The sequence below is a fragment of the Lolium perenne genome, chromosome 2, assembly GCF_019359855.2.
Source record: "Lolium perenne isolate Kyuss_39 chromosome 2, Kyuss_2.0, whole genome shotgun sequence".
Taxonomy (NCBI): domain Eukaryota; kingdom Viridiplantae; phylum Streptophyta; class Magnoliopsida; order Poales; family Poaceae; genus Lolium; species Lolium perenne.
This window is the reverse complement of record NC_067245.2, coordinates 156,165,838-156,193,809: the sequence shown is the minus strand read 5'-3', so window position 1 is coordinate 156,193,809 and position 27,972 is coordinate 156,165,838. Positions and strand designations below refer to the sequence as shown.

The window sequence follows — 27,972 nt, the reverse complement described above, 5'->3', positions numbered from 1 at the left end:
AGCAACCGGGGGCGAATCTGGCAGCGTTTCACCTCCCAATCTTTGCATGACTTCTCTGTTTCGTGTATGTCTCTGTTCATGGCCGCACTAGCAACTTTGCGATATCCAACATATATATATAGTCTTTTTAGGTCAAGACGGGAGGCGTAGGCATCGAAACCTAGGAAAAAGGGGTGCCAGGTCTAGAGGTGGGCCCCATGGTGCAGACAAGGGGGTGGCCGTGCCATGGACTTTCTCTAGCGGCATAGGAAGCTCTAGATCACATCCTTCTCAAAATTTTGTATTTCTCAAAAAAGTGATGTGGTGAAACGCTGGGTCCATTTGATGTCTGTAAGATCCCCGAAACTCAAAAGTAAGAAGAACATGGGTTTCGTGTACTGCAATATTAAAAACCAATGAATGGGGACTTTTTTTCAAACCCCCATAATCAATGTAAAACAATTAGGGAACCTCACATATCATGCATATATCATCTAATATCCTATCAAAATCACCAAAGTTCATGGATACATTTTCAATGTATCACTTGGAGGTAAAGAGAGAGGAAATATAGATCTACATTTCCACCCAACAAATCTCGTCTTTGTGAAGGGAAACCTTCGGATCTAGATCTTGGAGTTCTTTGTTGCTATCCTCTTTTGTTCTTCCTCTCATATTCCTCCGTAGCATTTGTTGTTCTGGTGGGATTTGGGAGAGAAGAACTTAAGCACTTCTTTTGTTATAGCGATTCCATTTGGTGCACTGATTTGAGTTCTCCATGAAGATTCATGAAAGGGAAAGTGAGAAGCCAACTGCCGCATCAAAGCTCATCGTGATGGAGCCATCACATCTATCGGCCTCCACACATATGACATCGAGCCGCAACCCATACCTTTGTGCCTCTGCCTTATCTACATGCTACCACCACCATGTTAGAGTGAAGATTGAACTCCATGTCACGGCATCGTTTGGATTATGTGCACCACCTCATTTGGTTTCTCGTGCCACTTTGACTTGATCATACACGCTATAGCATAATTGTCGGGTTTGGGCCATGGACGGAAGGAGGGGGGAGGTGGTGGTTGTATTATTTTTGGGAGGGGAGGCTACACATCACACATAACCGGGATGAAGACACAAACATATTTCTACATTCATGAACTAATTAGTGCATTTTCAGCATATTTTTCATACCATGATACCAGTATTACTTTTGTGGCGATTTTTGCCGACATACAACTAAAATAATAATTGTAAATAATGTCCTGTGTCCTCTATTACAATGTGCCTTCTGTTGGTCATACCAAAATTTACATCACTATATTTCGCATAAAAATAATCAAGTGTCGAGCTGATATCAATATTTTCATACGTTGCGAGATACAGCCAGATATTAGTAATTTTACACAAGGATGACACTAAGTACTAGTACTTGCTTACATGTCCTCGGGGATCATATCTTTCAGAATAAGAAACCCACTAATTTGTCTCCCACGCCTTTATAGCCGGCTTGTACCAGAAACGCGTATGAAGTCCGCTATCACGAATCGGCGATACGAATAAGCCCATAAAGAATGCTCGGTACACGGAGGAGCATTTAGCAAATAAAATCTTAGTCAAATCTCCCTGTCTCTCCCCTGGCCCTGAACAGTGCGCGCGTCTGCGCGCGTGTGTGCCCCCCACCACCATCTCTCTTTCCGCACTTTCAAAACTTTGAAAACCTCTCGCGAGCACGGCCAGCCATCCCCTCCATAACCAGAGTGCACAGACTTTCTCTCTCCAAAATTGGAAGGCAGGCGACGTGCGGAACAGCACCGCCTTGCACAACAATTAGCAGTCCAGGTAAAGATTCTTGGCATGCATCAATTTCGCTTCGGGATTTTCTAGAATTAATCGAGTTCGTCTTTTGCTTGGTCCGTTGCAATCCCTCCAATCTGTTTGGAATTTCTGTATCTCTCCTTTTCTGTGCTATCTGTTCTTTTCCAAGAATCAGCAAAGGCAAGGCAGCGATGCTCTCTTTTGATCTCCATGGGTGTGAATCGGGGAATTGCATGAATTAGAAGCATTTTTTATAGCTTCCTGTTTTTGTCGATTAGTGAACAATTGGGGATTAGAGAAGGAGAGCCGAACGAGAACAATCGGTTACCACTGCGCCTTCAAATTGGAATATAAGAGCACTTTCGGAATTGTCCTTCAGGGCTATCTATTTCTTTGCAGGCAAGCAAACATTTTTTTTTGGGCTCAATCAGATTACAGTGAGATGGATCAGTATGAGGTGTTGGAGCAGATTGGGAAGGGCTCATTTGGCTCTGCTCTCCTGGTGAGGCACAAGGTTGAGAAGAAGAGGTCAGCTTAGTTCCAGTCATGCTCATCCTTGCTTCATGAACGGATAGATGGATGGATTTCTCTATAGAATCTCTGCAGCATGGATAATGTCTCTAAAGCATGGCTTGTTTCAGGTATGTCTTGAAGAAGATCCGGCTCGCACGTCAGACAGTCAGGTGCCGCCGATCGGCACACCAGGAGGTCTCCTTAACAGCCTCTATCCCTTCTGTGTCATATGACATACTATCAGTACTTACGCTAGATTTTTTGCTAAAAGATGGTTTGACCTTTCGACGAATGTGTAAAACTCACTATTTTGTTCATACAGATGGAGCTCATTGCAAAAGTAAGATGCCCTTACATTGTGGAATACAAAGACTCTTGGGTGGAGAAGGTGAGCATGGTCCCATCTCCTCCTACCTGTGCATATTGGCAGGGTCCTCAGAGCAATCTTTGCTCTTGTCCTCTCCATGAATGTTTCCGTGGTCCTACTGAAGGATTTATATGATCCCCGTTCTGAAATGAATGTTTTTGTTGCTGTTATCAGGGGTGCTACGTGTGCATCGTCATTGGTTACTGCGAGGGAGGAGACATGTATGTAACTTCTGAGAAAGCTCTGAATTGTATTTAGAACCTGTAATGAAATTGTTGTTGTTTCATTGTGCAGGTTAGAGGCCATTAAGAAGGCCAACGGCAACCATTTCCCTGAAGAGGTGGTTAATCAATCTGTAATATTTGCTGTTCAGCAGCTACAAATTCTGCTTACTGAATTTTCCCCCGTTGCTGTGTCCATTTTTCTGCAAGCAGAAACTCTGTGTGTGGCTTGTGCAGCTCCTAATGGCACTTGACTACTTGCATGCTAATCATATCCTCCATCGCGATGTGAAGGTTGCTACGTCAAATACCTTTATTTATGTGTTACTGAAAATGCAGTCAAGCATAACTGGTTACTCACCATCTACTGTATTTCTTTTCCAGTGCTCAAATATATTTCTTACAAAGGACCAAAATATACGGCTCGGTAAGCATGCTCTGTAAAATTGATTAGGAAAAGTACCTGCACTATGAAGTACTTGAGATAGCTGATGGCAATATCTTCTGTTTGTGTTTGGAATATGTTGTCGGAAACAGGTGATTTTGGGCTGGCAAAAGTATTGACTTCTGATGATTTGGCTTCATCAGTAAGTTTTTCTTTCCCTACCCTTTGATGTTTCTCTTTCTAAGTTGCTTATTTATTTTGGTATACGTGTTTCTTCTGAAGGTTGTAGGAACTCCCAGTTACATGTGCCCTGAACTTCTTGCTGACATTCCATATGGTTCCAAGTCTGACATATGGTCGCTAGGTAAGTATACATTTGTAGTGTTCAGCTGCATGTCTTGGTCTGAATTTCATACTATTCTCTTGGCTAAGCATCTGCAATTTTCAGGCTGCTGCATCTATGAGATGGCTGCACTGAAGCATGCATTCAAAGCATTTGTAAGTAGCTATGATGACCTGCTCCGTTACTTATAGGTTCTTTTTGTAAGTTATAACAGATGATGTTTCACCGATTATTTCTCCAAAATTTGCATCTGAGATGATGTTTTTTTTCCACGCAGGATATGCAGACACTGATAAACAAGATAAACAAGTCTGTTGTCGCTCCTTTACCGACTATATATTCCGGTGCACTGTAAGATGCAATGACTCGTATGTAGTTCTTGAGAGCAATTCATGACATCTGAAATTTTCCTGATGTATTTATTTTCTACCATGCAGTAGGGGACTCATAAAAAGCATGCTGCGTAGAAGTCCAGATCACAGACCAAGTGTATGTGTTGTTCTCCTAGAACATATATTTTTTGGTGGTTAATATATCATAGTTTCTGCACCCATTTGCACATCCCATTGCCTCATATTGATATTGATTTTCAGGCTGCAGATCTGCTTAGTCATCCACACCTTCAGCCCTATGTGTTGGAAGTCCAATCAAAATCAAGTCCTACTCGCAATATGTTCCCAGCTAAACTTCCTACCAGGCATGAAACAAATAAGATTGCATCTTCTGATGATGAAGACAATTGGAAACCACAATATATTAAGAGTCACTCATTTAAAGTACAGAGGGTTGTGAAACTTGATAGTGCTGCTAACCATGGCCCTCCTGAATCTACCAGAACACCAAAAGATTGTCCTGAATTGCTTAATCAACCAATGGATCAGTTATCAGTCCAGGTCACAAAGAAAGTTGTCGAAGAAGCGATACATGATAAGTATTCGAAAGTAACAAGATCACCGGCACCTACTCCACGAAGGGCATCCTCGACTCCCAGGAGACGGTTAGAACCTGCAAAGACATTTCATGCTAGAACAGCTCATAAAGAGGAGGTATGTAGTATCTCTCCATACAAAATGTCAAAATCTTGTCAGAAGCCATGGTTCATGATTCATCTTAACATCCAGCCATTGTTCATATTTCACTGCATACTTTGTTAACATTTCCAGTCCCTAGCCACTTAGCCAGTGGATATATATCAATAATCATGTAACCAATGCAACACTAATTCTTCAACAACAACAACATCAAAGCCTTTTTCCCAAGCAAAACTAATTCTTCATTATAAATATTTCATCAAAAGTTAGTCCCTCAACTGGAAGTGCCATTTTATTGCCCATTGCAGAAAATTGCACATCTTGTCCACATGTTGCTTTTAGCTGCCTTTGTAAGCCCAAGGTTGAAGACTTCCTTTTACCTTTCACTTGTTAGGTGCATGTGCATGTGCGAAGCATTCTGTGTACTTGATATAAAATATTATGCATAGAAGGTTTTAACCTGATATTGTTTCCACACCAGCAGCCTCCCCCACCAAGGTATTCACTGGACCAGACAGGACAAGCTACACGGCGAGCATCACTCTCCCCGCACATGTTCAAAACTCTTGAAAAGAGGCGGTGCGCCGACATTCTCACCAGACTAAAGTCCCCTGATGTTTCAGTTAACGCTCCTCGAATCGACAGAATTGCTGAATTCCCACTGGCATCCTCTGAAGATCCATTGCGTCCCATCATGAAGCTCTTGCCATCATCTACCATCGACCAGTCGATCACCAAGGACAAATGCACTTTCCAAGTGCTCCGGAGCGATAGCGAAAGCCGCAGCAGTACTCCTGATTTGAACCTGATCAGTATCGACAATAGTCCACTCGGAGGGTCATCTGATTGGAGGCAGAAGAGGTTCGACACGACATCGTACCGGCAGAGAGCTGAGGCTCTCGAGGGCTTGCTTGAGTTCAGTGCCCAGTTGCTACAACAGGAGAGATTTCAGGAGCTGGGGATTTTGCTGAAGCCATTTGGGCCTGGGAAGGCGTCTCCAAGAGAAACAGCCATATGGTTGTCAAAGAGCTTCAAAGAAACAGGATTATAACTAGAGACCTCCAAATGCAAACATAAACTGGCAATAAGTTTGCATCTTTATTAGCTTCAGTCTACCCTGTACAGTTTCACTGTGTATCCTCGTCCCCCTTCCTCCCCCAACTTGTCTTTGCGGAGTAGTAATTCAATTTTCAGACCTGAAATGGTCTTGCGAATAGAATTTCAAAACTATGTCGACATTTTGAGAAAAACAATTCTTCGATTTATTACAATACTATAATTTATCTGAAGATTTTGCTGATATGTGGATCAAGTTGTGATTGAGCTGTATTTGCTTTTTTATATTTCTACTGTGGAAAGACTGCTTCAGTGTTGTCCCTTGCTGCCTTGCAATGATCACATGGACAGGAAGCAGACTTTTTCCTCTTCACAATAATAATCATAATCGTAATAATAATCGCTTCTAGCAGGTACATGGAGCACTGCTATATTTTCACTAATTTGCTTGCCTGAGCATGTAGCATGTTAGTTAATGACTTCTCCAATCTTTCCAGTTTCGTAACACTTCTATAACATGGCAACATACTCTGATATATTTGATAAACTTAGAAGTTACTCCTTAATGATCAGCACATAAAATTATAGTCAAAGTCAGAAGTACCAACATACCCCTTTCCAACTCAGATTTCACAACACTCATGTGAAGAATTCTGTGTCAACTACTGTTTTAGCAAGCATAACATGGAGACATATGCGAAAGTTTTCTGAATGTGGAAGATTGGCAGTGCAACCCAAAATTTTCAGTTGTATTTGGGCATGTAATCCTGCTGCATGGTAGACGCATGTCTTACATCAAACATGCCTCTAGTTTTGGAAGTTTGAATGAGCATTACATTGCTAATTTAGGTTGTAGTACACAAATGTGCCTTAAGTGCCTGATGCACATAATTCTTTCCCAACACTTGAACAGTGAGCTGTATTTGGAATTATCTGATATAAATGCAGTCACCCAAGTTTATTCAAAACTTTGTTCTAGACTGATTGGCACCCAAGAAGATTACTGTGATTGCAACAAAACTTATCAAAATCACAAAGATTTCAACCAATTACTGAGATTATTCTTCCAAGCCACCAAAAACTGAGAAGCAACAAAGGTGTGAAAATATATATTATTGAAGTATATAGTTTCCTCCTTTACACAGATAGCTTGTCATTGAAAAATCATAAATTCAACACAGCAACAACAGCTGAGCCCCCCTCAAAAAAGTCACTTTGTTTTGACACTGACACCATCTGATCCAGCAATGATGACCGAGCTTGCCATGTTCAAGAACAAGCCATGCTCAACAACTCCTTCGAGAGCAGCGATCTCCTTGCCCGCACCCAACGCATCCTTGATTGGCGTCTTGAAGTACAAATCAACAATGTAGTTCGAGTTGTCAGTGACATAGGGCTTGCCATCCTCGTTCAATCTGAGCTTCGCCTCGACTCCCTCTTCGTTGAAGAGACCCTGCAGTCTCACTAGATTGTACTTCCAGCAGAACTGCACAACCTCCACTGGCATGGCTAGACCGCTGCCTCCTAGGCCAGTAACCAGTTTGGTCTCGTCGACAACAACAACGAACTTGCCTGATGCAGCCTCAACCATCTTCTCCCGGAGAAGGGCTCCACCCCGTCCTTTAACAAGGTTAAGGTCAGGGTCAACCTACTGAGTAGAAGCAGTTAGTCACAAGTGGTTGCTTGAAAACAGAAGGGGAGAATCCAAATCTTCAGTTCAAAGACCACATAATTGAACATGAAGTTGCTGTGATTGACCATTTTAGCACCACCATCAGAGCATTCGATTACGGTTTTGTTACTATTCAACCCACAAGCGCACTGATCTAAGAAAAAGAAAAGGAGCTAATCTAGGTCTCAGTCGACTGTGCATTAGAGGGACCTTTTTTGAATCTTTCGAATATTCCCACGGACAATGGAGGATTTGTGAAAAGAGATACGGAGTAATAAAAGAAGCAACGAGTCAAGAGGGAGGACCTCGTCGGCGCCGTCGATGGCGAGGTCGATGACGGGGTGGTCGTCGAGCGTGGAGAGAGGGATCCCGAGCGATAGGGCCTGCTCGTAGGTGCGCTTGGATGTGGGCACGCCAACGATTTTGGAGAGCTTGCCGTTAGCGAGGAGCGCGCCGATCTCGGCGACGGCGAAGGCGGCCGTGGACCCCGTCCCGAGCCCTAGCACCATCCCGCTCTCCACCTGCTCGACCGCGCGCACCGCCGCGAGCCGCTTAAGGTCGTCCTGCGTCAACGCCGTCGCCGTCTGCGCGGCATCCGCGCGCACGGCGAAGCGCGCAGCCCGGCGCGGGGCGGCTCGCCGCGCGGCGGTCGCGTGGAATCGGACGGCGGTGGCAGCGGCGGCCATGCTGGGTAGGAGCGGGTGGTGGGGGGTAGTGGAGGGGATGGGGAGCTGGTGGCGCAGGAGGAGATGTGCCGGGGTTGGTGATCAACGGGTTGGTTGGTGGTGACTTGGAGGGCTAGGGTTTTCCCCCTTAGATTTGTCATTATCAAAATGATACTATGTAAGTACCTTTTACAAAATGATGCTTTGAAATATATCTGTCCATACAAACATGATAAAGTCCACCGAACGAGATACTCCGGTTGGTTACTACATACTCCGGCTGATCAACTTTTAAGGATTGTGCAACATATAATTTGGATGAAATAGACAAGTGAAGTAGCTCGTCAGAGGATTACAACCCCAATAACACTACACCTTCGGAGGCATGTCGTCCCTAAAATCGTGGAGGGCTGACTAATTTACACCAACCCACATCACACATGTCATCTCGTAATGCAGATCCGTAAGAAGGATCCCAGAAGTGTAGCATTTTCCGTTACAACCCCTCATGTTTATGTGATTTACAATCAGAAGCATATTCCCAAATGATGCTTTTTTTTCACGGATCATGTGGCATGAGGTCCTATCTTGAATTAGATTGTTGTATGCATCCCGCTACCATCATTTCTCTCACCCCTCCCACACGCGTAAATGCGCCTCGCAGGGGATCATGCTTATGGTTTGGTGGATTTGGAAGCGGAGTAATGTTATCATTTTCGACGGTGCGTAACCCGACAACGCATACATACTTGACACCATCAATGCAGAAGCCAGTTTAAGGATATGGGTGTCATATCTTGTGCCTTGCGACACTTCTTTTTAGGAGCAAGTGTCGAGTTGTATCCTCCCGTGAAGCATTTGTTAGAGCAGTTGGCGGGAGCGAAGTCTTTTCATTAAGGAGGGAAAAATATTTATAGAGAGGAACATTTGGAAGAAACCCCATCGGACAAGAAACAATATTATTCACTGGTAGGTATGAGTCCCAAAATGGCAGAACTGGCAAATGTCATTTTGGACCGTCCGCATATATAGGTTGTGCCAACGGCCGTCATCGGCACCTAGCTGTTAGCACAATCCTCCCTCAACACAGGCCATTTGGTCGTCAGCACATACCTCAGGCGGGCTCGGTAGAGGCCTAAGAGAAGTATAATAAGTCCTAGTCAGCTGGCTACAAGGATTAAAATAGGTATATTTGTGTCTAGTTGGAGGAGAGAGAATGTAAGTGGGCTCTTATGCAAGAGCTAGCTCTAGCACGTGCTCCTAGGCAAGTTGTGTGAATAAAAGGTGGACCCTCCATTGAAAAAGTAGTACATCTTTGCAGCCAACTATTATACTTGTTGGCTATATGTTGGCTATAGATGACATGACATCTTGCTTATAGCCAACAACCGGCTATACTATTGGAATTGCTCTAACGGCCGTTAGCCCATTTGGCCATTGGACAAGTGCATCATTTTCGAGGCAATTTTTGAATTGTTTGATAGTTTAATCTTTAAGCATGTTTAATCTTAGGCTGAATTAGTTATTAGTAGTAAAATTTACCACTCGTTCACCTATCCTCAAGCTGCTCCATCCCATCATGCTCAACTTTTTAGTTCGTTCCGGATGAGCTTCCGACTGAGGAGTTATTCTTTCTTGACAATAGTACCATATCAATCCTATTAAATCTTGGACCATGACATCACACTTGTTTATTATTTTAATTCCAAACAATTATTTGACTAAAAATACATTGTTGTTTTCTAATAATAAATCATGAAACAATAAAACATTTTTTTATTTTTTGTCAAAATATAAAAGCTGAAAAACTTCAATTTACAAAAATATTATTTTGAGGAATATAAAAAGTTAAATGGCCGTAGGCAGTTGAAATCGGATGTAAAATTTTCCGTAGATATATGTTTATATAAAAAACGTTTTCATCAGATGTCATATGCAACCAGAAAAACCGTTTTAGTGAAACATGACGCAATTTTGCAAAATATATCGAAATTAATGTTTGTTAATTTTCCTAACAACTAGAACACATAACACATGGTAATCTCAAATGATTTTATTTTTGAAATTTCTAACATTTTCTTATATAGTTTGAAAACTGAAAAAGCGATTCCCTAGGGGTGCGTGGAGAAAAAAAAGCTCGTACTGAAGGCAAAACCGTCGGCATAGGGCTGAAGAGAAAAAAAAAAGCCGTGGCACAGTTCTAATGGCGTTGCCTCGCCGTCACCGCGGAGACCGCACTGCCGATGGGTTTCTGTGTCAACGACCAGACCAAGCTTGTGCCGACGACCTTTTTTTTGGCCGTCGGCACAGTTTGACGACTTTCCTGTGCTGACGGCTTGCTTCGCGGCCTACCCAGTTCAAACCATGTTCCAATAAAAAGCGAGTCTTGACGTTTTCCTGTAGTGGTTCCAATGCCAATGCCTAATCTCTTCATTCGCGCCTTCTACACATACCAAATTACCTATATAGGAGACCACCATTGCAGATACCCAACACTGATTTTTTCGAAAAGGGGGAAATATCACCCAGCTTCTGCATCCAAGCGATGTATACGGCTTTTTTATTAGATTATTCACAACACCTTACAAGGAGCAATACAAAAGAACTCGAAGCCACCTCGCTAAACTTACAGTGGGATGAAGGGGGTGACAATACACCAACTCACATCATCCAAAAAACCAAATGCCTTCCCAGGCCACCGAATAGTAGATGAGAAGCACATCCAGTCAAGAAAATTCTCAGCGCACGCCAACGCACACGCCACAGAAGCTGCTACCGCCGTCTCCATCTTCAAGAGGGGTCATCGCATTGACCTTGCCAGGCCTGCCATCGATGTCGCCACGGCGCCAGACGACACCACCATCCTGCGCGCGTCCATCACACTACGTCCATCTCCGAGACACCACTGCACCATGCCGCGGAGACTCGACGATGTCGACACAGCAAAGAACACCGCTCCACCTCAGCACCACCACCATCCGTTGTCTGCTCCAAAACGATGCCCCCAACAGGTAGAACGGCGCTGCACGCCGCCATCGTCCGATCCGGGAGACCCGGGTCTAGGGTTTCCCCTGGAGTAGCCCAGGCGAAGAACACAGACTGCAGAGACAATGCCTTCAACAAGATAACGACGAACATGCGCCGCCATCATCCGCCATGATTGAAGTGAGGGCCGACTTTCACCGGCAGCCACGCCTCACCATCGGGAGCTAGACGACGGATCATGAGATCCACCAAAGCTAGCCACACAACTAGCCGATCTCCTCCGGCGAAAGAGAAGACCACCACCGCCATGCCTAGAGTAGAAACTCCAGGCGCCCTCGTGAAGCGGAAGGGACACAGTCGATGACCGCACACTGCTGCCCTCAGGAGCCCGCTCATCCCCTCCACCCGAGCCCCATGGGGACCGGATCAGATTGAATGGAGCCGCTGCTGCATCTTGCGACCACCGGATCCGTTGTGGCCGCCGTCCCTTCGCTGCACCGCCGCCGTGGGAAGAGACGACGAGCGTCGTCATCACCGTCAATTCGGCGCCAGGAGGACGTCCGCCGCCACCACCACACCGCCCAGGCTTTGCCTGGCGATGCTCCTGGCAGCGGCGGCAGAGAGGAGATCGTCGAAGGGGGCTGGAGGGGGCGGGTGGAGGTGGGCGCCCCGGCGGCAACGCGGCGCCTCCGCGCATGGGCGGGTTAGGGTTGGGAGGGAGTCGGGGGCGGGTTCACATATGCATCACACTTCACCCCAATACTGATATGTAGCCTTTTTAGGCTTGTAATAAACTCTTCTTTTTATCAATGATCGAAACACAATGCTTTTGTCACGAGCAAAATTATTGAGACCTAGGGTTCGCATTCTAGGGCAAACCTAGAAGTCTAACCATGATATAGGAAAAGGGACGGCTTATGGATGTCCGTAGAGCAGTCAACCAGACCGAGCCAAAAAAAAGTTTATACGAAAACTCTGGCCTGCTCAATTTTATCAGCTTCGGGATCCTCAATGCAACACTTGTGAGTTTGTGACCCCAAGAGATTGATCAAAGATTGACATAGGGTGTGTTTGGTAGTCTGAGGCTACTCAGTTCCCACATGAGATAATCTAACCATATACAAGTTGAGCTGAGATTTTACACATGTTTGGTAGCTCGGGTGTGCTCACCTATGTTGAGCCAAGATGTTGTTTGGTGATCCAATCTGAGCTCAACCAGTCAGAGCAAAAGTAATTTGCAAAGAGGTCATATTTTTCACACAAAGAACCTTGAGCAGAAAAATAAAAAGCAATCAGGTCCTATCTCTCTCCATGGATCCTTGCGTGTGGGAAAGCAGCAGGATGGTGGCGCGAGGAGTTGCAGGGAGGCGGCGCTCGGCGGGCTGGGAGGCGGGTTGGAGCCTCACGGGAGAGAGGAAAATGGGGGAGAATGAGGAGAGGAAGAGGTGGGGGTTGGGGTCTTGGGGGGCGGGGCGCGGCCCGCTACAGTGCTTTGCGGGATTAGCTCATCCCGGATGAGCAGGGAAGCTCGATTTGAGCTTCGCTACTCATCCCGGCTCTGGGCCATTTTCCGTATCTCCTTAGCAATGCTTAAATGGGAAGAGCCGGCCTAACAAACACCAGATGCCCTCAAAATCTCGGTTGGGAGGAGAGGTTCTGAGTAGCCCCGGGCTACCAAACACACCCATAATGTCCGTTCTTTGATGTCCACTAATTCAAGCTATAAACAATCATTCGTTAGGAAAAGCTCCCTTCTATATGAAACATTGCACCAGACAGGTAGAGACAGAACAATTGTTCTTCAAGAACAAGAAATGCAAGATATTATAGACTAAAGTTACCATCTACAAAGGATGTCCTTAACCTGACCAGGAAAAAAACAACTCAGCTAGTGTCATGAGTTCTGCTGCAGTCTACTAGCTGACTTTTGGGAATCCAGGCTACGAATATGATTCTCATGTACTAGCAAGCAAGTCATCCAACTATCTTCATCGATTTATAAAACATTATTATGACTTCACCTGAGCATGCCAGCGAATGGAACTTACTTCCCAAGAGTTAATCTAAGCTTCTGAAAGCGTACGTTCATCTTTGTGAATCTTAAAAGAAAATCAATTGTCACTGGGTGGGGCCAAATTTATGTACAAGTAAGTTGCTAAAAAGTTCAGTCCCCAACTCTACTTCAGATAAAATCCATGTCCAAAACAACAAGTAAAAATATGTAGACGTAAAATTCAGGTTGCATGCACCAAAACTGAACAAAAAACATCAAGCTGAAACAGGAACAAAATAACACATGCAAGTTGCACTGGGGCAACATTAATCTAAAACATGGTGATCAAAGCTCTGCTATATATGCGATATTTGGCACCTGGCCTGAAATGATGCAACCCACCAAAAATTCAACATTGAGAGTTAATATATTTAATAGGTACTTCTACTGAAGGTCGCATTATACACAACCCAGTTAAAGAACAGCCAACGATGACACACAGTTAAGAGGAAACAGAATTCTGAACCGATCCGAGAGAAACCATGAGGAGCCAAAAATGTCATCACGAGAGCAGATATCAGTGTAAAGGTAAACACACCGACGGATACAAAGTGAACCTTCTGCAGCGGTGTGTTTGTTGCAGAGGAAGCTCAGGGATAAGCTGCAAAGAGAACTCTTTCAGACGTAGACATTGGACTGCCAAACCAACTTCAGCTGATCAGTGCAGGCTGTGCAATCTCTTCTATGCATCCCGGCAAGCCTTGGCCAACAAGGTCCAGAATTATGGTGTGGCGGCTCCATATATTTCCACTGATCCAAAAAAAGACGCTGGCAACAGCCGACGATGTGGTGCACAAGACTGTACGGCCTCGGTACAGGGCCGCTGACACTGATGAAGTTTCCATCACACAGTGGTGACCAGGTACCTCTGCCCAGATCATATTGTCGCAGCCGGCCACTCTTAGATGGGTCAAGGACAGTGATCGAGTTCCCCTGAATGGATGGTATGTTCTTGGCGTTGACAGTCATGCTCCAGGTGTCGATGAAAAGTGCGTGCTCGACAATGCTTGTCAATGGAATGGCAGGGACTCCGAGCATGAGGTCAGCGAGCCGCAGAACAACATGCCGGGAGTGCCCGTTGCTAAAGCCAGCCACAAGAAGCTCAGAATTGCACTCCACCAGGTAAGGTTTAGTCATATGATCGTTTGTACATGTCGCAACTGTTTGTGGCGGTGTAAACGACCACGACGAAGAACTGGAGCTATCTGGTGGATCAACGCGCATGATCTGCCAGGGCCCGGCTTTCGAGCCCCTCACCATGTGGAGGCTTCCACGAAAGGCCATTGCCGTCAGTGGCGGACCCAGGAATTGAGGCTTGCCGGGGCGAACATTTTAGGATTTTTTCTAAACCAGAGATGCAAATACACATAACAAAATGAGCGATTCTTGATAGATTCATTTTATATGGGTAAGATACAACTATGAAGACCATGAAAAAACATTTATAAAAACTTAGAAACTACAAACAGTACTTTTGCTGCTTGAGCACTCCCTGCCTTCCACGACGGCTTTTTAAGTTTTGCAAAAAATATTTTCATGAATAAACATGAAAACCATGTCCAACCTACAAATGGCCAATCATCCATCGGTGGTGGATTTCACATGGCACAACAAAAAAATAATAATGTTAAAAATATCAGTAGGGCAATCTAGTTTCCTCAGTTTGGATTTTCCACGGGCCAATCAACCCTCGTTCATGGACCCAAATGGATATACAAGAAGCCTCATAGTTATTCTCAACAACAATTTGTCATTTAGTTTTACACTACAAATCAGCATAAACAATATGCGAAGATATCTGATTTTATGTAGATCCACACGCACCATTGTATCAGTCCATGCAGGCAAAATAAATTAGCTCGTGCACACATATATTTTTGTTGTGCCATGTGAAATCCACCACCGATGGATGATTGGCCATTTGTAGGTTGGACATGGTTTTCATGTTTATTCATGAAAATATTTTTTGCAAAACTTAAAAAGCCGTCGTGGAAGGCAGGGAGTGCTCAAGCAGCAAAAGTACTGTTTGTAGTTTCTAAGTTTTTATAAATGTTTTTTCATGGTCTTCATAGTTGTATCTTACCCATATAAAATGAATCTATCAAGAATCGCTCATTTTGTTATGTGTATTTACATCTCTGGTTTAGAAAAAATCCTAAAATGTTCGCCCCGGCAAGCCTCAATTCCTGGGTCCGCCACTGGATGCATACACCATGCGCTCGAGATGGCTGGGCGCGAGCATGACAGTAATAGTGCCACCCGCATCGATAGAGACAGCTGCGTGGGCCATCCGTAGCCGAAGATCGTAAGGGCCAATCAGGAAGATCCCAAACTTACTCATGTACAAGCAGAGGGAAGCAAGGTGTGGAAACTCGGCGTCCTTGTTGCGCTGCAGGAGGAGGAGGCTGCCTGGGCATGAAGTCGAGCATGGTGTGGAAGCAAGGTAGATGTTGAGAACACGGATGTAGCCGCCAAATGCAGGGTGGCCCGGGTGAAGCCCGCTGCCCTCCGGAAACATCGTCCATTGCCGCGGTTGAAAGCGTGGGTCAACCAAGCCACAACCAAGCGGGCAAGGAGTGGAGGCGCGCCAATGCTTGCAAGAGGCCCGAAACCAGATGTAGTCCAGCAAGTCACCAGCGAGAACTCGGTCACCGATCAGCTCGAGCGCATCAACATGGAGCGACGCCCAGAGGAAAGGTTCACTTTGTTGGTAGCTGTTCTTATTTCTGCATCTGCTACCCCTGAAAAGGAACAACTTTAATAAAGCCACGAAACCGGCTGATACAGAGTGCTTACAATGCATAAACAAGTCACATGACACATAACGAAAAAAGCAAACAAAGGATAAAAAAGAAAACTTCTCTTCAGACGCTAGGACCATAGTGTTCTAGAATGCCACCACCAAGGGGAGCAGGGACAGTGAGAGGCATCAACAGCGGAAGGACCTCTGCTTGCATCATTTCCAGATGAACACATGGATACCAACTCGCGGTCTTTGACTTCGAAAAGGGACCCATCCCTCTCATCTAGGATCGAAGGACGCCACATCGTCGGTGGGTAGAGAGGTTCCCCCCAAAAACAGTCCAGAGCAAAATCGAACCAATGTTCAAAAGATCAAGGCCAGCTGCCGCGCTAGATATCTCACCACGGCCATTGCCAACCTGAGGCACCGTCACCGAGAACACTCAAGTTGCAGAACGGAGGCGAACGGAGTCTCAACAGGAAGACCGATAGACAAGGAACAACCACTACCACCGTACAAGAGCTCAGGAGCCTCCAAACCAGGGTCGTCGCCACACAAAAAGCATCACCAAGCACCACCACGAACAACCAGAAACTCGTCAACCAACCCTGCAGGCCTAGACGGTGCCTTCAAGAAGGGAAACGACGTCGAGCCACCGCCACCGCCCACACAAGGGTTAGGGTTTTCACCCAGGGGAGGGGGTGGGTGGGGGAGGGGAACCTCAACGAAGCCTCGAAGGAGGGAACCAACGCCAGGGGCGCCGAAAACATCGTGGACACCGCCGACCAAGGTTTTCCCCCGGTCCCGAAAGCCCCACCACCATCTAGCCGGCGAAATCGCAGATCAAGCCGGATGAAAATAATATTCACCTGTCTGTGATGGAGATCTCCCTTGATCTGGCATTGAGGGTCAACGGAAAACCCCGCACGCCGCACCAACACTCGCCGCCACCCTGCCACCCACACGGCCAGGGCCGCGGGCCAGCACTCACGGCCACCGCTCTCCGCGAAGAAGACGGCGCTGCTGACACCATCAGATCTGCCGCTCCGGCAGCCAGGGCCCCCGCCAAGAGCACCACCACCAGCACATGCAGCACCGAATGCCGCTAGATCCGAGAGCCACCACGGACGGAGGAGCGGCCGCTGGAGTCGTCGGCCAAGGGAGAGGCGTGTCGGGGACTAGGAGCGCCGTCGGGCAGTAGCCTCAGCCCCGGCAAGCCCGGGACGGCAACCTTCCCACCATGCGGCCGTGCCAGGAGCCAAGGGCCGCAGCCGAGGGCCAGATCCCTGCCACTCCCTTCACCGGCGTCGCGGCCTTAGAATTTTTAGTTGAACAAAATTTTAATCTAATTTTTGTTCCAATTCAGTTTTTCTTCAAATTTAAAATTTGTTCAGTTTCGAAATTTAATCAAATTCAAAATATGCTCCGTTTCAAATTTTTTGAACAAAATTTTGTTTCGGAACAATTTTTAATTGAACATTTTTTATTTTTTTTTCTTCAAATTCAATTTTTGCTTAAATTCAAAATTTTCTCAGGATCTAAATTTGTTCAAATTCATTTTTTGTTCAAGTTCGGATTTTGCTCTTATTCAAAATTTGCTCAGGATACAAAAAATTTCAAATTCGAAAAAAAATCACGAAATTTACTCAGGATCTTAATTTGTTGAAAGTCATTTTTGTTCAAGTTTGGATTTTGTTCGTATTCAAAATTTGCTCAGGAAACGAATTTGTTCAAATTCAATTTTTTTCTTAAGTTCGAAAAAATCAAGAAGAAACTGTAGACGCAGTGTTTGAAATCTAGTCTTTGCTACTCGGATGTGTAATAAACTAGAAAAACGTATTTTTGTATTAAGGGCATCTCCAGCCGGCGCGACGCAAACGGTCACTTCGTCCGCCGTGACCGGAAATGCGTCTGGGGCCTGTTCTAGCGGGGCGACGCAAAGTAACTGGGCCGTCCGCCGCGACGCAAACCTGGCCCAAATATGCGCCAGGTTTGCGTCGCGGCGGACGCTCGGCGGTCGCTCCGAGTGTCCGCCGAAAAAGACGTAGGATACGCGCGTCAGTGGCTGGAGGGCGATATTATTCCAGCCACTGGCCATTCCCCCGCGCCAAATTGGAAACTAGACCAGCGCGAGCAGGCCAGAAGCGATGGACGTCCTCACCGCCGCAGCTACCGCCATGGATGCGGAGCAAACCCTCGCACCCGCCGCCGCCCCACACTCCCCCGTAGCCACGGCCATAGCCACAATGGATACTGCAGCTCCGGCGGAAGCAAAGCGGGCCGCCGACGGCGGCGGCTGGGAGGCAAAGCCGAAGGCGGCAAAGAAGGTGCTCTCCGCGGAGGAGAAAGTCCTGGAGGCCGCCAAGCGTCGCGGGTGGCGCAAGAACCAGAAGATCAAGACTGCCGCGGCCGCCAACCAGCAGGCCTGGCAGATGCAGATCAGAGCCGGCGTCGCGCAAGTAGCCCTCCATCCGACCTTGGCGGAGGGCTACATGATCGTCAAGAGAGAGGGGATCGCCGGCGTCGCTCCTCCGGCCTCTTCGGTCAGCTCGGTAAGTTCCCAGCTGCGCCCTGGAACTCCCGCTCCCTTGCAGGGCCACGCGGCGTAGCGGTTCGCCTCCGGCCTGCCGCCGGTGAAGTTGACCGGGGCGGCGGTTCCTGACCTCAACCGGACGCCTAGAAGCGGTGACTCCTGCCCGGGCGCGACACAGAAGACGCGCCAGGTGCCGGAGGAGAGCATGCCGCAGCCCCGCATCCTGTTCGACGAAATGGCGCCGCCTGCCCCGACGATGGACGACCCGGTACGTGAGCTCTGCCAATGTGTGCGAGTGCCCTGTATCATGCATCTGATGTCCGGTCGTTCGTAGGACTATTGGAAGGACCGCCATGATTCAGACATCCAAGAAATTATCTACGGCGGCGGCTTCGTTCGCGATGATCGGGCCTGGATAGGCGCGCATGATGCGGAGGACATCGAGACCGCAGGGCTGTTCGGCACGCAGCAGACGCAAGATGCGGAGGACATCGACACCGCACGGCTGTTCGGCACCCAGCAGACGCAGCCAACACCCGTGTGCGTGGACGACGACGATGACGCGCCAACACAGCCCGCCACCAAGAAGAAGGGGGAGAGCCGCAGGACACAAGGCTTCGTCGACGAGGAGGACAAGTGTTTGTGTGAAGCGTGGCTGGCAACGACCCAAGATTGTATCAATGGCGCCTAGCAAAAGGGCAAGGTCTATTGGGCCAAGGTCTTGCAGCAGTACAACGAGACCAGGATGCACCCGCCCTACCATATCACAGGCCCTCGGACGGAGGAGTCCCTCCAAAAAAGATGGAACTACATCAAACAAGAGACTGTCAAGTTCTGCTCGGCGGTCGAACATGCTATTAACAACCCCGTAAGCGGCACTGGCGTCATGACAGTGGTAAACACGATACAACCATCATCATTCTACACAATTTGCGTCATTGCGTCAATTTGCGTCATTCTACATCATTGGCGGCTATGATTGCAGGTATCCCGCGCCTTGCAGAAGTTCAGGGCGACGCACAAGAAGGGCTTCCATATGGTCCATTGTTGGGAGCTGCTCAAAAACAACAGCAAGTGGATGATAAGCTTTGCGGCCTACAACGAAGCTGTGAGGAATGGGACAGCGATCAACCTCGACGGCGAAGACGACGATCAAGGTCGTCCAGTCCTTCCACCTCATCCACGAGGCCACAAGGCTACCAAGGCCGATCTCGTCCGGGAGGCGCAGGCCATTGCTTTCACGCAGAGCATGGAGAAGATAATGGCCGACAACCGTGCCGCCATGGCTGCTAGGGACGAGAAGAGGCGTCTGGAAAAAGAGGCCGCAGCTGCCATCTACCAGAACCTCGCCAAGGAGGTCCTCGATGTCCAAAGGCTGGACATCGAGGCCAAAAAGGCAGACGCCGAGGCCAAATTGCGTGCAGAAGACACAAGGATCATACTTGCTGACTTGAGCGGCGTCGACGACACCGGAGCATGGTTCATGAAGAGGCGCGCCGAAATCCGCGCGCGAGACGCCTGATCGCCGACGCCGGCGCCGGCGCCATGCGCCCAGCACCTTGGCCTTCTTTTGGACTTTTTTTATTGCTGTTCAGGCCTTGTTGTGCCCCTTTTGCTCCACTTTGCGCCGTACGAGCTGCAAAGTGTGATGAACCTGTTTCAGCCCTCAATTTGCGGCTGTAATTTCGTGCAAAGTTGACGCTATTTCATGTTTTTTGAATTCTGGCCTGCGCCCAAAATGCGTCGCGCCGCTGGAGCCAACCCCAGACGCAAATGGACGCCCGCGAACAATTTGGGCGTTCGAAATGCGTCGCGCCGCTGGAGATGCCCTAACAGACGAAACGAGTTATTGGGCCGACCAAAAACGACGAAGCACGCGTGCGTGCCCTGCAAACGCGCGCCAACGAGCGATGAGTAGGGAGTCCCAGGCTGCAGACTGGCGGCGCACGCAGAAGCAGGGCCGTCACACGTCCCATTGTCTTCCGTGTCTTGTGGGCTGCTCAGTAGTACTGTAGCATTTAATTGCATTGGGCGTTTGGGCTTTTACAGGCTGCTAATTCGTCACTATGAAGATAGGACGCGATTGATAGGGGGCGTCGCCCCCGCCCACCCCACCTTGAATCCGTCTCTGTGCGTGAAGCACCCGTGCCCGTCGCAATGCACCAGCGGTCGGTGCAGGAACGCCATGCATCTAGTCTGGTGGAAATCCAACCAACACGAGACAGCCTGGTGACCATCCACGTCTCCTAGCATCCACCCAAAATCGTCGCCGGCGGGCTGGATGGGCTACGCAATGACGGCCTGTGCGACGCCAGGCTGAGTCCGTGTCGGTAACGTCTTCACGCGGAGGAGAATAAAAGCATGTTCTGTTAATTCATTTTAGGAGAACAATAGGATAGCATGTTCAGTTAGTTGAAATAAGCTTTTGTTTGCTCAAAAAGTTGAAATACCGGCGTTTCTTCGTGTGGGCCTTTAGATCATCCTCGACGGCGTATGACCTCTTACATATGCAATGGAGTGTCTTCGGCCCATGTGTCTTTAAATAGTCCTCTTTATAGAAGAGAGATGTGATAAGGCTTTGTTGGGATTGTTGTGCGGACATCCTGGGCACCATGGGCGGATCCAGCCTATAGTCGGGGGGGGGGGAGGGGGGGGCAGCTGCCCCCCACTCCATTTCCATTTACCTTGTAATATGCTAAGCTAAAAACTGATTTGCCTCCACTTATAAATATTATTTGCACCACTTATCATATTTTTGCTCCCGCTCAAAAATTGTCCTGGACCCGCCCTTGCCGGGCAAGTGTAGCACCTTTGCCTGTTTGGGCTAACGTCGTGCTCCCCAAGCTTCTCGTACACCTGATGCTTCCTCGCATGTAGCTTCAGGTTCCCCTCTCTAATGAATGGTCAATCGCACCGCTCGCATACAAATGTCAGGCCCGTAGGCGACATGCGTGTGGACGAGAGTTGAAAAACTCGAGCATCTAGATCTACATTAGTAATATAATAGTGAACCTCCTATGGAAAAAAAGAGTTTCGCCAAGGTTCTACATATTTTAGAAAATGTTGGAATATTCTGGAGAAAACAGTAGAAACGAAAAAACCGAAAAATTGTTCATATTTTTTTTAGAAATGCCTGTGTCTAAATCAGTTTCATATTCTTAAAATGTTCAATATCGAAAAAGCGTTTATGTAGAAAAAATGTTAATTATTCATGGATCACCTAGATTATTTGGTCTACGTGCTACAATACTATATAACTAAGCCTGCAATTATAACAAAACGTGAGCAAGGGTGGAGCCCAATAGGCCAACCCTGGTGCTTGCATCAGGGTAAAAACAAATTACATAGCCTACCATCTAATCTCGGCCTATGTATCTTGGCGGGCCGGAGGCAGTGCATCAGGGCTTCAAAGAAAGCTTTTTCATGGATCAAAACGGACATGAAACGAGGCCATAGAACAAAAGCAGTTGATTCCTTGTATAGTTGTGTAAATACAAAGATGAAGGGATAAAAAGAAGATCCCTACATTATTTGCTCTGCAGTAACACTAAGTATGGAAGTTACAACTAAGGGTGAGAAAAATTGCTGGAATTCATCAAGATGAAAATCCATGTTGAAAAAGTAATTTCAGGGCCCTACAACGACACAACACCAAGGGCCCCTTATTCACAGTGGCGAAGCTTTCCTAGGGAAGGGGGCATGCCCCCCCTATTATAGAAAATCCTTAAAAATATCTATTTATATTAAATTTTAAATGTTACTCAAAATTTAAGTATGATTGGTGTTATGGGCTCCTTTGACAATCCCCATCAAGCTCCACCACTTGGTCACACACAAATACTTAAAAAGTTATTAGTATTTTGCAAGAAAAATATTAGGGTAACAATAGACAACTAAATAATATTTACGTTTGAAAGATCCATGGTGCTCAAAATGTCAATGAAGACATTTGAAACAATTTACTTATATTAATCGAGCTAACTATATGCCATGATTCGGATTTTTACCAATAGCTACTTGTGTACATGTGTATATACATATGTATCTATACAATTAATCACAAAAATATTATGAGTGTCAGTGTTTCCCTGCACATTTGGGAAGGCGAGAGAGAAATCGTGTCATCGAGAAAATTGTTTACAACTATTAAAGCGGAAACACACTTTTGAACATGGGAGCATATTCTCCTGCTACATAGGAAAAAAAAATGGTAAAAAAATCTAAACCATAAAATGGCGCGTATGTGTCAACATTATATGTGTACATGGCAAATTTTGCGGGAAACTGGCATTTTTTGTGTCCTATGTAAAAAAGACAAAGAAGTCTCTTGTGAAAAGCTTTTTTTAAGCACCAATTTTTTTTTTTGCACACGTCACGCAAATTGTTGGTTTTCCGCGAAACGACTTTCTAAACACATATGATGTAGAGATGTACACATCAATTTTTTGTTCGGAATTTTTTGATGTTTCCAACTGTCTTTAGAAGACATTTCAAAAACCGGGAGCATATGCTCCGGGTGCCAAAACGCCTCATCCTATTAAAGTATTTTTCTTCTGTTAAATGGTATCAGAATAGAGGCATAATAAGCTGTAGCTTGGGCATTCTATATTTTTTTAGAATTATTCTAAACCGTACAACCTAGGGAGTAAATGTTAAAATATTTATGTTGGTAAGAGGAGTCAACATAGAGGCACAATAAGCTGCAGTTTAAGATATCTATATTTTCTAGTAAAAATATAAGTACAAATACACTAAGTATGCAAACAAATCTTGGGCCGGGGCCCTATAGCTCCTGAGGGCCCGGGACGAGTGCCCCTCGCCCCTCTGCCCCACCCTATGAGCTGTTCCTGAGAGCGGGTCGTGGGGGGTACTGGAGATCAGCGAGGGGATGGGGTGCTGGTGGCGCGGGAGGAGATGTGCCGGGGTTGGTGCCTGGTGATCAACGGGGTTGGGGGTTGGTTGGTGGTGACTTGGAGGGCTAGGGGTTTCCCCCCTTATATTTGTTATTATCAAAATGATATGTAAGTACCTTTTAGAAATTTCTTTGAAATATATCTGTCCATACATACATGATAAAATCCACAGAATGATACACTCGGGTTACTATATACATACTGATCAACTTTTAATGTTTGTGCAACACATAACTTGGATGAAATAGACGAGCCAGAGGGTAGCTCATGAGGGGATTACAATTTACAACCCCAATAACACTACACCTACGGAATGATTCCTACGGAATGAAAATTACGGGCAGACGTGGAGGGTGGTCAAGGCATGGCATCCCTAAAATCACCGGGCCTGACTGATTTGCAGCAACCACAATAGACACCTCAAGCAGTAAATGCAAATCTGTAATAAGGATCCCGTAAGTGTAGCATTTCTCGTTACAACCCCCTCATGTTTGTGTGGTTTACAATCATTTCGTGAAGATGATGGATCATATACCCGCACGATGCCTTTTTGCATGGATCATGTGGCATGAGGTCCTATCTTGCATTAGATAGTTGCCCGCGTCCCACTGCCCACCCCTCCCACGACACGCAAAAGTGTTTCTTTAGTGATCATGCTTACTGCTTGGTGGATCTATAAGCAAAGAAATATTGTTATTTTTATGGCACATAACCCGACAATGCATGCATGCTTGATACAATCAATGCTGAAAGCCAGTTTGGGGGTGCGAGCGTCATGTCTTTTGCCTTGTGACACTTCTTTTTAGGGGTGTTGCCCGTGTAGCATTTGTTAGAGAAATTGGCAGGAGCAAAGTGTTTTCATTAAGGAGGGATTTTTTTATAGAGGGGCCACCAGACAAGGAACAATATTATTCACTGATAGGTATGACGCCCAAAATGTCAGTTCTAATAGGTGAAGCCGATGCCTAATATCTTCATCCGTGCCTTCCACACATACTAAATTACCTATATAGGAGACAGCCATTGCAGAAACCCCAACACCGATAGGGGTGATGCCTTTTAAAGTTTGTAATAAATTCTTCTTTTTATCGATGATCGAAACACAACGCTTTTACGTTTTCGCGAGCAAACTTATTGCATTTCAAAAAGATGTAGATGAGACCAAGGGTTCGCATTCTAGGGCAATCCTATAAATCTAACCATGATATAGGGAAAAGGATGGTTTATCGATGTCCGTAGAGGCAGTCAATCGGACCGAGCCAAAAACTTGATATGATAACTCTCTATCATCCAATGCGAAGAAAGTTTCTTGAACTCATCAGATTGATGACAGTCGTCTCATATCAGTGTTGTAAAGCGTAAACGGCTTCCTCCAAAATTGCAATGGTAATACTGCCTCCATCCCAAAGGTTAAGGCTTATATTTCTGAAAGTCAAACTATGTCAAGTTTGACCAAGTTTTTATCAAAAAATATTAACATAAAAAGTACAAAAAATATCATTAGATAGATAATGAAATATATTTTCATATGGTATCTACAAAATATTATATTTATTCATAGATTCTTCTAAAGATTTGGTCAAACTTTACTTCGTTTGACTTTTCAAAAAAATTATAAGCCTTAAGCCTTGGGATGGAGGTAGTATGTGGCGTTGCCGCTCCCTCTGCCTGTGTATTGGTCCGTCCGTGTGGTGCACGCGACTGCCAATAGGAAAGCTCTGCATGCACTGAACTCTCCGACCATTGCAATATCTTCACAATGCTTATTTCTTTGGACATTGCAATAAGCCTCACCTGTGAACATAACTGACGGCTAATATCGCAGCCAATGTCATTTGATGAAACTTCCATCTCTATTGCTCCCAAAGACCTAGTATATCATGATGACAGAAGTGGCAGGGTCTCATCCACTCTAGCCTGCTCAATTTTATCAGCTTCAGGATCCTCATTTCAACACTTGTGAGTTTGTGACCTCAAGAGATTGATCAGAGATTTACAGAACGCCCGTTCTTTGATGTCCTCTAATTCAAACTATAAACAATCATTCGTTACGAAAAGCTCCCTTATATTTGCAGCATTGCTCCATACAGGTAGAGACAGAACAATTATTTTTCAAGAACAAAAAATACAAGATATTATAGACTTAAGTTACCATCTACAGAGGATGTCCTTATAAGCTGACCAGGAAAAAATAACTCAACTAATGTCATAACTTCTGCTGCAGTCTACTAGCTGACTTTAGGGAATCCAGGTTACGATTCCCATGTACTAGCAAGCAAAGCAAGTCATCCAACTATCTTCATCGATTTACAAAACATTATAATGACTTCATCTTAGCATGCCAGCAAATCAAATTTACTTCCCTAGAGCTAATGCAAGCTTCTGAAAGCGTACGTACATCTCTGTGAATGTTAAAAGAAAATCAATATTCGCAAAAAAAGAAAATCAATTGTCACTGGGTGGGGCCAAATTTTATGTACTAGAAGCAACTTGCTAAAAAGTTCAGCCTCCAACTCTATTTCAGATAAAATCCATGTCCAAAACAACAAGTAGAAATGTGTAGACGTCAAATTCAGGTTGCATGCACCAAAACTGAACAAAAAACATCAAGCTGAAACAGGAACAAAATAACACATGCAAGTTGCACTGGGGCAACATTAATCTGAAACATGGTGAGCAAAGCTCTGCTACATATGCGATATTTGGCACCTAGAATGAAATGATGGTGGATTTACACAAAAATAACCCTTTGCTGCAACTATAGCATAGACTGACTCTCCGGCCAACTATTTCACCCATCTAACCCTTTTGTGTGGTGCCCCTCACATCGGCGCCACACCTCACTGTGTGGCGCCCGTGCTTGCGGCGCCACTCTCCCAGCCGACGTGGCGTCCTCGACGCTGAGTTGTGCGCCGATCCGACGTGGCAGGCTGTGTGGCGCCGCTCCCATCGGCGGTGCGGAAGGGCGCCACACATCCCCAGCCCGACCACACCTTCTTCTTTCTTTCTCTCCTCTCTGCTTTGCCTCCAACTGCCGCCGCCGGCCTCCTCTCCTCCGCCCCCACCAAATCCTCCACGGATTGGACAGATCTGGCCGGCCAAATCCATCCCCATACAATCCTCAAGGTAATCCCCTTCGTTGCCCTTCGATTCATCCAAGATTTGCTCCAATTTAATTCGATTTAGACATGAAACCTAGATTGGAAATGTTGGTTGCTGGAATCTATATTGATGTGTATGTGTTGAAATTGATAGCCTCATTGTATGCATGTGTATGAACCATAGATTTGTTGAAACCATAGATGTTAAATTTTACATGTATGTATGTATGTATGTATGCATGTATGCATGTATGCATGCATGCATGCATGTATGCATGTATGCATGTATGTATGTATGTATGTGTTGAAATGGCTATGTATGTTGAAATGACTAATTTTTTGCTTAGGAAATGCATTCAAATTTGTTACATATGCCTAGTATTTGCGATGGAATAATTCATATTTGTTAGGAATGGCTCATAATATGGTGTTTTATGTAAACATGTAGGATGGTGTATCTCTTAGATATTGAGTATGACAAGGATCACCGGGCTTTTCATATGACGGAGAAGAGAACGGATCTTCACCCTTTGAAGATTCGTTATCATGGCACAGTAGATATGGCGTATGACGAGAGGTACACGGAGTTCATCCAGCCTACCGGTCTTCTCCCGTTTATATCGCTTGTAAGCCGTGGGGGGCCGAACATGAACGCCGCGGCACTCACCGCCCTTGTCGACCGGTGGAGGCCGGAGACGCACACCTTCCACTTGAGGGCCGGCGAGATGACCCCTACTCTTCAGGATGTTTCCATGATACTTGGACTTCCTATTCAGGGCGACCCACTGTGTATGAACACAGCTTCTGATGGGTGGCGCCAGCAGATGAAGAACCTTATTGGCATGGCTCCTCCACCGCCAGAAGATCCAAAGGAGAGAACTCCCGCCGGCGCATCTTTCTCTTGGATCAGGACTAACTTTGGAGAATGCCCGGAAGGGGCCAACGAGGACACTATCAGGACGTACACCCGTGTGTACTTGTGGTACATGCTGTCGAGAAGTCTCTTTGCTGATAGTGGTGGGAAGCTGGCCCATTGGTGTTGGCTCAAGGCGCTTACGGTGTTGGAGAACCGGTGGAGTTGGGGAACAGCGACACTTGCCTACCTCTACCGGCAGGTGATGATATGATGTATTTACTATTCTTCTATAGTAGTGTGCTAGACAAAGTACTAACCTAATGTCTTATTTTCGCAGTTGGACGAAGCTTGTCGCAGGACTGGAAAGGGCGGTATTGGTGGATGCTTGCTCCTACTTTTCGTATGGAGCTGGGACCGCCTATCAGTTGGGCGGCCCAGGATACTCGACGAGAGGCCATGGCCTCATCACCGAAACAACCTTGATCGGGAGCCGACTTGGGCATATCTTTGGGACAATGTCTCGGAGATGACGAGCGATCCAAAGATCATGTACAGGCACTACACCGAAGAGTTGGACACTCTTACCGCTGAGCAGGTAACCGATTTTAATCGATCACTCTGTTGCATGTTGTAAATTCTGAAATATTTGTATGATGCAGGTGGATTGGGAGCCATATGGTACCTACTACCATATTGGCGCGGGGATGCCTGATCTCAACCCCAAGTGCCTTGAGGAGG

At 46.2% G+C, this 27,972-nt stretch overlaps 4 protein-coding genes across 6 annotated transcripts; 2 read left to right on the top strand and 2 right to left on the bottom strand.

The window, feature by feature from the left end:
• The first annotated feature begins 2,178 nt into the window (after positions 1 to 2,178).
• LOC127322095 (serine/threonine-protein kinase Nek3) lies at positions 2,179 to 5,957 on the top strand. Of its 3 annotated transcripts, none has more exons than XM_051351055.2 (14): positions 2,179 to 2,325; positions 2,439 to 2,505; positions 2,633 to 2,698; positions 2,852 to 2,898; positions 2,972 to 3,017; positions 3,112 to 3,192; positions 3,283 to 3,325; positions 3,436 to 3,485; positions 3,566 to 3,647; positions 3,732 to 3,781; positions 3,904 to 3,977; positions 4,064 to 4,115; positions 4,220 to 4,672; positions 5,142 to 5,957. In XM_051351055.2, the coding sequence occupies exons 1-14, from the start codon at positions 2,240 to 2,242 to the stop codon at positions 5,706 to 5,708; spliced, it is 1,764 nt and encodes a 587-aa protein (XP_051207015.1). In that variant the 5' UTR covers positions 2,179 to 2,239; the 3' UTR covers positions 5,709 to 5,957. The 3 variants fall into 3 exon arrangements, with proteins under 3 accessions (XP_051207015.1, XP_051207014.1, XP_051207013.1); XM_051351054.2 differs by having other exon boundaries at positions 5,139 to 5,957; XM_051351053.2 differs by having other exon boundaries at positions 3,566 to 3,781.
• Positions 5,958 to 6,809: 852 nt separating this feature from the next.
• LOC127322051 (probable ribose-5-phosphate isomerase 3, chloroplastic) lies at positions 6,810 to 8,163 on the bottom strand. Its single transcript, XM_051350999.2, has 2 exons — positions 7,691 to 8,163; positions 6,810 to 7,361 (listed from the first exon to the last, which is right to left on the bottom strand). The coding sequence occupies exons 1-2, from the start codon at positions 8,069 to 8,071 to the stop codon at positions 6,924 to 6,926; spliced, it is 819 nt and encodes a 272-aa protein (XP_051206959.1). The 5' UTR covers positions 8,072 to 8,163; the 3' UTR covers positions 6,810 to 6,923.
• A 7,104-nt stretch (positions 8,164 to 15,267) lies between these two features.
• Positions 15,268 to 16,136, bottom strand: LOC127322006 (uncharacterized). Its single transcript, XM_051350956.1, has 2 exons — positions 16,071 to 16,136; positions 15,268 to 15,879 (listed from the first exon to the last, which is right to left on the bottom strand). The coding sequence occupies exons 1-2, from the start codon at positions 16,134 to 16,136 to the stop codon at positions 15,268 to 15,270; spliced, it is 678 nt and encodes a 225-aa protein (XP_051206916.1).
• A 2,484-nt stretch (positions 16,137 to 18,620) lies between these two features.
• Positions 18,621 to 27,505, top strand: LOC127322007 (uncharacterized). The gene is made up of 4 exons (XM_051350957.1): positions 18,621 to 18,632; positions 18,699 to 18,838; positions 20,414 to 20,593; positions 26,827 to 27,505. The coding sequence occupies exons 1-4, from the start codon at positions 18,621 to 18,623 to the stop codon at positions 27,503 to 27,505; spliced, it is 1,011 nt and encodes a 336-aa protein (XP_051206917.1).
• Positions 27,506 to 27,972: the final 467 nt, after the last annotated feature.